Source organism: Orbicella faveolata, unplaced genomic scaffold (genome assembly GCF_042242905.1).
Source record: "Orbicella faveolata isolate gen_17 unplaced genomic scaffold, um_ofav_v1 contig_15, whole genome shotgun sequence".
Classification (NCBI taxonomy): domain Eukaryota; kingdom Metazoa; phylum Cnidaria; class Anthozoa; order Scleractinia; family Merulinidae; genus Orbicella; species Orbicella faveolata.
This window is the reverse complement of record NW_028301542.1, coordinates 6,809,590-6,822,156: the sequence shown is the minus strand read 5'-3', so window position 1 is coordinate 6,822,156 and position 12,567 is coordinate 6,809,590. Positions and strand designations below refer to the sequence as shown.

The window sequence follows — 12,567 nt, the reverse complement described above, 5'->3', positions numbered from 1 at the left end:
TGAAAACCGCAATGTTGTTGTGTCACACTATTGTCAGTTGGCGCATTTCCAAATATGGCATTTCACCCGATTGCCCACAGCTTGAGCTTAGACCGCTTGTGTCTACAGTCGTTCATTCGTAGATTCCTTGTAAACTTTTTGAAGTGACTTCCAAAGAGAGGAACTGATCTTTTACCTTTAGAGTCGAACAAATTAAATGCTTCCAAATTAAAGACTATCTGATGTGCAACAGCGGTGGGTTTTTAAGTTGATCCATCCGAGCTTTGACAGTCTTTGGCAGCCTTTGACTGCCCTTTACCGAAGCGTTGCCAAAAAATCATTTGCGAGGGTTTTTCGCTTAAAAAGTGCTTTATTCCGCAAATTATTTCTGTCTCATTTTCTTATATAATTACTTGACTTTTATGGCTTAAACGTTTTTATTTTAAAATACCTGTATAATAGCAACCGACCGTTAACAGCAGGAGTAGAAAAAAAAAAAAAAGCTTCCCACAGCAGGATTCAAAACCTCGACCCTCAGCATACCTATAGATGATGAATTATTCACGAAGAACTCACAGTTACCCACTTTGGTTGAAGACCACGGTGGGCTCAAATGATTTGCACAGCGGGCTACAGATTCAAATTACATTTGCTTTCTGCTGGAAATCAGTCAATTTGCCCACCTAATGACTTGTCGGACAGGTCATGTTATCTATTTATGGATATTAAAAAGCCCTTTAATATATAAAACCTAATGACATTCTTTTATCTTGCGTTAGCTTGCACATATTTTGAACGAGCTTTTAGCCCGTAGACGTTACGTGTCAGTATAAATGATTTCTTGACTGCTTGCTTGCTTGCTTGATTGATTGACTGATTGATTGATTGATCGATGACTTCATTGACTGATTGCTTGAATGCTTGCTTGAATGCTCGCCTGACTGATTGATTTAATGATTGATTGATTGATTGATTGGCTAGCCGTCATCCATTTGTCTTCTTCCCATTAGTGCATCTGGCTTTTATCTAAGTTAAGCGAGGTTTTTATTTCTTTGTGGGAAACAGTTCCCACGGTTAGTAACATGCCTACAGTTAAGACACACTCTAAGCATGTATTTGCCAGTAGCGTCAGTAGCATCAGTTTCTTTCAGTTTCCTCTTCCTAATGTTCAGCGAAATACATTTCACGTTTGTTAACATCTGGCGCGGCCACTTCAATTTTCAAACTCACTTAGACGTAATTGGCCAGGAATTCAAAAAATAATATAATAAATAATAAAGATGCAAGAAGGCATTGTACAATTTATTTACAAACTTTGATGGCAAAGGTTATTATAAATACATGTAACACTATGTAATTCGAAAAACGAACAAAATAAATACTACGACAGACATCGAACACTTCTGTCAATTCCATGCCAATGCATGATTATTTTAACTGTAATTTCATAACTAATTAGCAAATAAAATGAAATTAAACAGTTCATTTACTTCCTTAGCTGTGTTTCAATTTTAGCCTGTCCCTGACCTACCTCAAGGAAAAAGTACGCAACATTTTTTGTTTGTTTTTGTCTCTTTCGCATATGCTACTCATCTTGAAGATCTTTTGGCCTGCTGTTGCAAACTTGATTTCTTCAAAGCATTTTCATTTTTGCTACCCTTTCTAACCTAGCTAACCTCTCAAACTGTGACACATTACGCATGACATAACAACACGAATGCCATGTGCTAATAACACAGCTGTTCTATAAGGTATGCACACGTTGTAGCAGTACTGATGAAAATAACAGAGGCTTCAGCGGCGTTGTATGCTGCTCTCAGACTATGATTGTTACATAATAGGTCTCCGGTACAGGCTTTAGAAACTATTGGTGCTAATGCAACCTTTAATTACGTAACGGCTATGAACATTATTGATGCTATCGCGATAGCTAGAACTCTGTTCAGGAATTATACGATGAATCCTGGGAGCCGTTTATATACATATATGAACTGGACAGAAAACTATGTACGTCTACAATGCCCTTGATGCCTCTTTTGGAATTCATTGTATGTATCATCTCTGAGGAATGGTCTAGCAACTCGCTTCTCGAGCAAATATTTGTTTTAAGAACATCGACTAATTTCCGGCGATGGGCAACTATGAGCCGATAGTTCCTCGACAGAAACATTCTATTGTTTAAATATTGCGTGATAGATCCCACAAGGTGTCGATTAAGTTGTTTTCAAGTCGACGCAGCGGGAAAGATTAACTATGGACTTTCCGCTGGGAAAATAAGGTTAAAATGCAAACATTAGCTAACTTTGTCCACTGAGTATAATGCTTAATAAATTGTGAGGAACATATTGATTAAATATACAAAGTTCCCGAAGGTTTTTCTCATATAATTCCACTGACTCACTCGGTATCAATCTACATAACTTTTAGGGCTATGCTTCGAATTCTTTTCGTAACTGTGTTGATGATATATATATTCAGATGTTTTCGTTTCCTTACTTTTATTTTTGTTTGTTTTGTTCTACCTTTGTTGGTGGCCAGACGTATGTCTTAGCTTATAAGACCCAAATTCGTCAATTAAGCTCTACAAGTGCAAATATAAGGTTATTTCTTGTTGGTGTTTTGTGCCATAACGTTTATTCTAAATCCCGAAGAGTTTTGGTTGACGGCGGTTGCTCATTTCCAAGAGATCAAAACATGGTACATGAATTAATTTTTTTTTTCTCTCTTGACATGTAGTTAATTTACCAATTTGCATAGATATTGCCTAATCAGAGGTGCAAGTAATCCCAGCCCTTCCTTGTCATTATATAAGTAATTAAAGTTATTATATATTACATCGAGTCATATATCATATAGCTCATGAAATAGGATATGTTTTCTGTTCCAGTTTCTACTCTTTGTGTATTAAATGAAAACAAACTGCTGAACGAAATGTTATTTATTCCAGTTTCAGCGCCTACACAAAGAAATTACCATGAATTATAGAAACGCAGTATGGGATAATAAATCAATTAAGCCGCTTAGCCACAGGTTCGATAGACTATCAATCAAAAGCGACAGGACTGCAAATCATACGTGATCTCATGACCATGTGTAACGTTTCTTTTGACATACAGTGAAATTGTCGCAGAGGACGTCAGAGGCAAAAGCGCTTTAGTGGCAAAGAGTTTTGTAAACCAGCATTTAACTAGCTGTTACGGGGGCGCGGGGGGGGGGGGGGGGGCGAGGAGGGATACACCGTTATTTGGACTATATAGGTATGTGCGGCCCCAAAGGGTATGGTATCTTAGCTGTTTTGGTCAGATAGAATGTGTCGAATTTGGCCATGCATTTTGGTCTGAAATAGACTGTGATTTTTGCACTTTAGTCTTGACTTAGGTATGCTTTTTTTGTAGTAGAAGCTACTTTTTCATAATTATCGATAAGATCATCAACAGAGGTCCTTCACAGTGCCTTAAGCATTGGTCTTAACTAGGGAACTAATTATAAGGCAGGAGTGACACAGGGTATTGATAAAGGGTCAGGTCTTAAATAGGTTATCGAATGGTCAGGTCATAAACAGTGTAAATCGGCAGATTTTGGTCTTACACAGCGTAAAGGCTTTGGGAAGCGGGTCGCACACCCGCACCTAATTTTACCGGGAGTACCCCCCCCCCCCCCACTTTCCCCGGCCAGCAATCGGAATTGCTTGGTGTGTACACCTGAATCTGAAGTAACCTGTGCCCCAGCAGTAAAAACAAAAACCAAAAGAAAATCCGTGATGTAAGTGTTACACTAGAACTGCCTTCTGAACAGCTGAATTATAGACTGGGCATTTTTGCGTTTATAAATTCCAATACCTTGTGTTTGAAAACCTCGGTGGGTTTACTTAATCCCGGGTCAAGGACATTGAACAATCCAGAAACACTCCTAGTGCTCACTGTTTGCAGTGTGAGATCATACAAGGGATAATACAATTAATTTGTTTCCTCTGGGCAACTTAATAAGCTTATTAATGTTTAGTAGATGTGTTGGACGCCCTTTGCTCCACTAGGAAGCCGAAGGATTAAGTCAGTAGATGTGCGGAGACCAGTTCAGTGGTGAGAATGACTGCGATTTTCATGCTACATTGTGTCTCTTTCCAAACCAAAACATTTAAGGCTAACGCTACTAGGATGAAATTTAACGTAAAAAAAAAAAAAAAAAAAAAAAAAAATATATATATATATATATATATATATATATATATATATATATATATATATATATATATGTCTGGATTTATGAAAACCGTGCTAATTTCAACACAACCACCCTGACACTTTTCCAAGAAAATACACAGGCTTTTTCACTCGATCAACCACAGGCACTCTGTCAACACACAGCCTACTCACCCACCTTGCTTGTGTCTGGCTGGCTGGCTGCCAGCCCCTAAGACTGCAGGGCATTGCCGGCCGAGGCTGTCCTGCAAAGAAAATGAGCAGTTTTAACTGAGGAATGTGCCTGTCTCTGTGACCCACCCCACCCCCCTGGGGTTAGCTCCTGGCAGCCCCGCTTGGTATCAGCGGGTAGCCAGGTCCCAGGGCTATCTTCCCCCACCCTGCTTGACGGAAGCCCCCCTGGCTTTTCAAGCACCGCAAAGGCCTCCCTGCCGGCTATCGCCGGCAGGCAGGCGCGAAAGTTTTGCCCCAAATTTGACACGGTTTTCATAAATTCAGACATATATATATATATATATATATATATATATATATATATATATATATATATATATATTCGCACGATCACACTTAAACAATATGTCAGTCAAAAATAATTCGACACCCCAACGGGTGATTTTAATGCGAACAATGAAAAAACAATGGCTGGTCGGGATGGACACCACACCAGCTTTGTTACAAAATGGTTTCCTACTTATGATTGGCTCAAGTGGATTTTGGGTGTGACATTCAAGTTTAAAGAAGCACTCACCGCGCTGAGGTCTCATTCACCCTGGTGATTTGGAAGAGAGCACATCGAGAACAACAGGAGCTGTAAGACTGATATCTTACTTTACGTCGACCATCATGGTAAGTGTTGCACAAAAAAAGGTTTTATTTTGTTTTTCATTGATGAATTGACTGTACTGCTTATTCTTAATTAGTGCCTGATCTCAGATTCATTTCAATTCCATTCTGCAAAGTGTGATTAAACCAGATATGAAGATCAAGCTGTGTATGGAAGGCGCCGTAAACGGGCACCCGTTTGTGATTACAAGGGAAGGAGATGGCAAGCCTTACGAGTAAGCAAAAGTTCCAAAATATCCAATCGTTGTGTTCAGTTTTATCGCCACATTGCTCCAAGCAGTGCTTAGTTTAGGTATTTGGTTTCTTTTTTGTTTGTTTGTTTGTTTGCTTTTTTTTTTTTTCCCTTTTTTTCTTTTCTTTTCTTTCTATTCCGCTTTGTTTTTGCATATCTCTGTTGTCCAAAGTCATTACTAGCGCACTTAACTTTGAACTTTTGACAAATATCTGTTGTGCAATCTACATGATCGAATGCATTTGTCACATAAAAACTGCGTGCCTATGTTTGTCAGAATAAGCATGCATTGAAAAAGTGTGCAAAAAATCAAGCGACCCATTAACTCAGAAAACGATGAACGTACTGTGCTGTTCGCGGGTGTAAAAGAAAGCTACCAACCATATACCAAGTAAACAGCATACACATGGTTCTGAGTGATTAAGGTCAGACTCTTAATGTCGAAATCAACTACAATACTTGCCAAAAAATTCGGACGAAATTTTAAGTGTCTAAAATATTTACAGTTCAGTATGAAACTTTAAAGTAGATCCAAAGTACTGAGTTTTGTTTATGATGGGCTTTAAGTGGCGAACTCTAGTTGAAAATACCGCTTAACATACGTAACGGCTTGGTAGAATTAGTGATATGTCAATTTCTCGTCAGTGTATTGGTAAAACCTCGAGGCTGCATGCAGTACGTAAAACTATTGTTTCCACAGATGTTGTTCACTTTAGTTCGAGGCTTGAAGGCGTAAATTCACTTAAGCTTTGTTTTAGCAAAGTATTTGCTCGAAATGAGATAAAAAGTGTCCGAAAAGTAAAAGTCCGAAATAAAACGTCTGAAATTTTACATGTGTCTGAAATTTTTTCGCAAGGAAAATATTCACTTGTTTAATTCAACCTATTGTAGTAACAGGATGCAGTCGGACCAAGAAAATTCTAACTTTAAATATCAGAACTTTTCTTCAGCGAAATAGATTTTCGGCCGTTATTACTTCTCAGGACTTTTTGGACGGAAAAAATCAATGTTCTACATTTTATCTGAACGGTTCGTTTTCTCACTTGTTTGGTTTTCTTGCTTGTGTTTTAGGGGAACTCAGACTATGGACCTCACGGTCATAGAGGGCGGACCTCTGCCTTTTGCTTTCGATATCTTGACAACAGTATTCGATTACGGCAACAGGGTATTCGTCAAATACCCAGATAATATAGTAGACTATTTCAAGCAGTCCTTTCCTGATGGTTATTCTTGGGAACGAAGCATGACTTACGAAGACGGGGGCATTTGCATCGCCACCAATGACATAACGTAAGTAAGATGTAGTGCTAATGCCCTCAGCAGGGAAAACGTTGCACTGAGATTTACAAATGGTTTAGTTCTAATCATATTTCTTTGATTTGTCCCCTCTTAATCTCTAATTACTATTGTTTTTGGAGTTTATTCATTGATCTATTCGTACATTTTTAGCTATCTTATAAAGCTTCTTGCTTTGTTACCACTAGGAAATGTTATATGAAAGATTTTGACTTAGTTTAAAACTCTTTTCTAATAAAAGTCGTTCTCTCTGTGTATAACCATATGAAAGAAAAAAAAATGCTTACAGTATTATAGTCCTCCTGTTCTCCACCTTTATGCTGTTATATCTTAATGTACAAGTCTCTATTTAATTGTTTTGCCAACCGTTAAACAGAGTTGTTTCTCACACCTTTGTTTAATTGGTAACACTCCATTTGCCTCACTTTTCTTTCATCAGACTGAGTAAAGAGGTCAAAAACTGTTTTGTCTATAAAATTCGATTTGATGGTGTAAACTTTCCCCCGAAAAGTCCGGTTTTGCTGAAGACAACAAAGAAGTGGGAGCCTTCCACTGAGAAAATGTATGTGCGTGATGGAGTGCTGAAGGGTGATGTTAACATGCCTCTGTTGCTTGAGGGAGGTGGGCATTACCGGTGTGACTTCAAAACTACTTACAAGTAAGCTTTTTTACGCGTTTAAGTGAATTGATGACTCGGAATAAGGAGTAAACGACAACTATTCTACGTAACGGAGTGTCATGCAGATATTAAAATTCTCGCGACTTCCGAAGAGTTTGGGAGACCTTAGATGCAACAGTGTCGCAATGTTATATGATTCTGCACCCAAACCAGTGTCACTGATTTGAATTGGATTGTTCCATTGCAGAGCTAAGAAGGCTGTCCGGTTGCCAGAGTATCACTTTGTGGACCACCGCATTGAGATCTTGAACCACGACACGAATTACAACCACGTTAAGCTGCATGAGCATGCCGAAGCTCATTCTGGGCTGCCGAAACAGCTTAGGCAACGACGACGACGACGTCAAGGACGTCGCCTAGTAAAAATTGATTTTATATTTTACCAGCGAAATTCGCCATTGTCTAGATCTGTTCGGTACGCCAATGGCTGATCTAAACAAGTGCTCAGGCTAAATATGCAATGACAGCGTTCAATTCCAAATGGAAATATGAAAAATTAGCCGTCGCCGTCCACGTTCAGTAGACGACGCAGAACTTGGTCATTTCATGTTGTTGTTTTGCAGAGGACGGCAAAGAAATAATGTAATGCACGTGCACGGCTATTGTTTTGCTCATTAAACTTTTTGTTTGGTGACGTTCTCGTTGCTGTCGTTGTCGTAAAACGCAATTTGCGTCACTTACTCAGGTTTCAAAAGGTCGAGTGGAAACATGCATAATAAATTTATATTGTTCCTTATCACTCAGAGAAATAATCAAAAACATGTTTTCTTTCTTCTTTTTTTTTTTTTCCGTTTCTCTGTCGCATTAGCTCTTTCTTACTATGCAGACGTATTTTAAATCTTAACTCCTTACTCTGTGAGCAGATTCGCAAAAAGGGTCCAAAAGGTCTAACCGGAATGCGGCCGGAAACGTTTTGGCACGTGATGTGGTTCACCCTAGCTCAGGTGACAAATAGATTCCCGCCATACTCACTTGAGAAAGACGCCGTGACAGCCTCGAAACCTTGTGATAGCTAAAACATTGACTCTGCTTCGGTATCTTGTTTTTCATTATGTCAACCAGACATAGTCGGAAAAAAAAGTATCTATGGTTGAACTTTTTTTTTAGTTTTCCTGTCGGAAAAAAGTTAACATCCACTCGACGGCTCAGTTTCAACCTTTAATCCTCTTACAACCCGGGACTTAGGGACCGTTCATTTTTTATCAGGGAGGGGGGGCTGGTGGGATTTGGGAAGCACCATTTAAAAATCGCATGACCCCCCCCCCAGCTTGCCAATTTTTTCACATGGCCCCCCCTTATAGCGGTCATTTTTTGGGATGACCCCCGCCCAAAAAAAAAATTGAACAAACAATATTTAGATTTCAACTTTTTTAATATTTCTCTATTATCCCCCTACTTCACGTTATTGTGCTCACTATGAAGACAATATTTACAATCCCTATACTACAGAGAGTTGTTGTTTAAAAAACAAGTCAAAAGAAAGAGAAGTCAATTTCGGATCTCCTAGTTATGGCTCGCCCTGAGCGTGTGGCATTTGGCCTCTCATTGGTATCTTCCTCATCTGAATCGATGAATGCAAGAATGACATCACTTGAGTCATCTTCTCCCCTAGAGTCAATGGCAGCACTGTCATACTCATCACTGTCACTTTCATCCGTTTCACTGCTGTCAGCACTTACCGTGTTGTCATTTTGTGTCAATGTCCTGGCATTTCTCAGTGTTGGTTGGCCAGCTCTGAGAGGACTCTTCTGCCGCAAGCATGAATGTCTTACAATTGCCTTTACTTTCTCACTCTTGCTGCTTTTCAAATGCTGCTTCAGCCCGTGGTGGTTCAAGTACTTGTTTTGTTCTGGAACACGTTGCTTTTTAAGCTTGGTTAGATCTTCGCACAACTCAGTCCAAGGATAATTCTCATATGATTTATCTTTTACGTCCCTACTTAACTTTGCCTTTTCTTCTGCTCTCCTTTTCCTTTTAAATTCCAGCACTTCAAGATGCTGAAGATAATCCACCACAAACTTTGATTTGAGAATAAACTTATCTGCAAATAGAGCAACGCTCTCTGGGTCAGATAAAACCAACCTGCCACCTCCATGCTCTTTCTTCGCTTGGACCCTTGGCTGCCAGTCATCTGGATCACGCCCTTCTTTTGGGGTCTTCTGGTAGGAGAGGTAGTGGTATTCCGGTAGGCAGGAATGGTCAGGAACTGGTTTAGGATATCTTTCTATGGGTGATGCAGTCCTTTCACAACAAAAAGAACAAATTTCTCCTACCTTTTCTTGACAGGACAACTTTAGAAACTCTCTGTAGTTCTCCCCCTCCTCATAGTGCTCATTCATAAACTTCTCAATCTTACGGAAGTAACAGTGGCCTGGAACAGAGTCTTTCCTTGCTCCTGCATTGTGATACTGAACCAAGTACGAAGTGTTGTGAAAAAACTGGAAATCTGTTGATGTGTTGCGTGAAACACATTGTTACATTTAATTTACAGATGTCTTTATTTGGAAGGTTTTTACCTCTACTCTAGTGATAGGCATGTATAAATGTTGCCCTGTCCAGGTAAAACAAAAAGCTACGAGTGTTCTCAAATCTTGCAAATAGTGGATTACTTTTTATAAATTTTAGCATACTTGTTGTGGTTTAAATTTATCTATGGTTTAAAATTTCTTTATTTTCAAGGTAAAATGGGGTTGACTAGCCTACAAGACTTTTACGGTTCGTGACATTTGTACATTTACCGCTTCTGTTCGGTCACTCGACCTTTCTTGTCGCTTCACTCGTATTCATGAAGGGCACTTCATGTTGTGTAATAAGGAGGAATTTTAGTGGAGTTGAGCCGTTAGATCGTGCTATGGCAAATTTTTACAGGTCATAGGTCTGCATGGTTTCCGCTGTTATCTGCATGTCGACTCGTTGAGTTTGACACCTGTAATTTGCCATGTGTTTATGCATTGTTTAGGCTCATTTCTATTGCAAGATATGCTTTTAAATCTCCATGAATTTGCTTTTGAGGGACAAAATATGAAATTTACCGTGAACATGTTGCTTACTTGCATTCTATATTGTGACGCCGGGCCCGGCTGTGATTAGAACTGTTTGCAAGCACAGTAGGTAGATCGTTATCACGGATATCATATTTGTTCTCCTACGATTTCCTTCGGAGACGCCGTAGCTTTACTTTGAGAAAGCTATACGTTTGTCTAGAGACATTCCTATGTTTCTTGCAGCTATCTGATCGAGCTTGTGTTTCTCTTGCTCGATGTATAGGTTTATTCCTCCTTTTTATTTCCTCCTCTTTTGCAAACCCCGTCTTTAAAATGGGGTTGATGCTATACGTTGAGTGCGTATTTTTGCTTTAAGCTCCTTGACGTTAGTTGAGTGCTGCTATGTCTTGCACGATGTAGAACGGGGCACGTCCATAATAATCATGAAAGAGGCTCATTCCAAAATGCGCAATAATGGCGAAAGCGACGAGTCGTTTAAGAAAAGGTTTACAGCTGAGCGATCCAGGCAGTTTGACATCTTACAAGCAAAAGAAGCAATCTTTCTAAGTGCGGATGGCTGTTCAGAAAGGGCGAGTGAGTGAGCGAGTTTTCCATGCCAGGGTACCAGTTGAAGCCCAGTGATGGAAGAAAACTGAACTTCTCCATCAAAGAACACAGAGCAATGGTGGAAAAGTTGAATGCCACGATTCCACACTCTTTCAGTGCAATGGACTTGCTTTAAACCAGGGCGAAGAATTTGCCCACAGTTTTAATGTAAAACAGATCAAATTTATAGAAGCTAAGTTGACGAAGGCCACGCAGGACATGGAAGCACTAGAAAATAAGAAAAGCAATTATAACAGCATATTCAAGGGCATACTCAAACAGCACATCAACAAAAGGAGAAGGACAAAAGAAAACCGCAGAAAGTCAAATGAAAGAAAGAGGAAGCGGACTGAAAACAACGTCCAACGAGTTTATGGAATCTGTGTTGGAAACCCGCTAGGAAATGATCTTCCGCAATGCCTTGTGCACCCTCCTAGAACGGCCGTCCCGGAAGAGTTTATTGAAGTTGAGCATGTTGCCACGTCGTTATTTAGAAGAGATGGGCCATACATCGCACAGGGAATTATTTCACCAATGCTGCAAGAAGCAGAATCACCACCAACCTTGAGCAGGAAGTCAGAGATTATGTTTACACCTTCATGTACCCTGAAGAGTACACTCTGACGGAAAGCATTGCTGCTTCTTGCAGCATTGGTGAAAGAGACTCCCATAGCAGCACAAGCGGCGACGAAGAACTCGACGACAGCGAAGATGAAGATGATTGCCAGTGAAAGTTGCATTCGAAAATAACAGTGTTAAATACTTCTTTTCAGTAGCTACAAATGCTTTTTGTCGCCAAACGTTTTTTTAAAGCAAATGGAAAGTTTATAATAAATTTGTATCCTGCCTTCTATGTTTATTCTATAGCAATTTTTTTGATATTCAAACATCGTGCCATTTTAAAGTTTTACTAAAATATTTCACGTGACCCCCCCTTTTTCCCTTATTTTTTTGGGATGGCCCCCCCTCGAAAGCCATTTATTTTCGCATGGCCCCCCCCCAAATCCCACCAGCCCCCCCTACCTTATAAAAAATGAACGGTCCCTTAGAACAACGCAAACACAGTTAGGGAGGATTCTTCTCTCTCTCGCAGAGGCACGAGGTTTCAAAATTAGGCTTAGCTCGCGTGCATGCGCCACATCCAGTCAAAATAACGTGTGCTTTGCGCCAATCATGTCATGATAGCGATGCAAACAGATCAAGATGTACTTAACTGAATGTTCACTCTGGTTTCAACTTTTACCCTTGACACGGAGTTCAGAGGTTATTTTGCGCTTTATCATTACCACGCCGGGACCACTAAGGAAAAGAACAGAAAGGTAAGAAGTGATAGAACAATCAAGATTTTTAACAGTTCAAAACACGGTTTCCACTTAAGCTATCAGCCAATAAAATGTTCATACATATATTATATTTTTACTACTTTTTACTTCGCCTTATATATTTCAGTATTTCGTTGCCTTAATACCGTTTTCGAAGAGCGGGGAAATAAACCCGTGGGTTGAATTGTTTGAATTCGTCGTGATCGGTCTGGGAGCTGAGTCGGCCCCTTGTAAGTGACAAGTTTGCTGACTTACCCCGTCAAGAAATATGTTCGCAACAGAGAGATTTTGGCGTTATTTTATACGAAATAGCCATAGCATGGATTGCTTTTTCGATGTTCTCTTATCACCTTCGTAGATTTTTCTTTTTTGCTCTCGCTACAATTTGCTTGCGGGAAGAATGTGGAAAAGCTCTTTTTTACGG

The 12,567-nt window shown here is 39.7% G+C and overlaps 1 protein-coding gene across 1 annotated transcript; it reads left to right on the top strand.

The window, feature by feature from the left end:
- Window positions 1–4,832: 4,832 nt before the first annotated feature.
- On the top strand, window positions 4,833–7,712 carry LOC110067219 (GFP-like fluorescent chromoprotein cFP484). The gene is made up of 5 exons (XM_089288509.1): window positions 4,833–4,898; window positions 5,115–5,239; window positions 6,328–6,546; window positions 6,992–7,210; window positions 7,419–7,712. The coding sequence occupies exons 1-5, from the start codon at window positions 4,833–4,835 to the stop codon at window positions 7,660–7,662; spliced, it is 873 nt and encodes a 290-aa protein (XP_089144635.1). The 3' UTR covers window positions 7,663–7,712.
- Window positions 7,713–12,567: the final 4,855 nt, after the last annotated feature.

Coding starts and splice junctions, on each gene's coding strand:
- LOC110067219 (XM_089288509.1), top strand. CDS start 4,833: ATGGACACCACACCAGCTTTGTTACAAAATGGTTTCCTACTTATGATT. Junction 6,547..6,991: donor ATCGCCACCAATGACATAAC/GTAAGTAAGATG, acceptor TTCTTTCATCAG/ACTGAGTAAAGAGGTCAAAA. Junction 7,211..7,418: donor GACTTCAAAACTACTTACAA/GTAAGCTTTTTT, acceptor GTTCCATTGCAG/AGCTAAGAAGGCTGTCCGGT.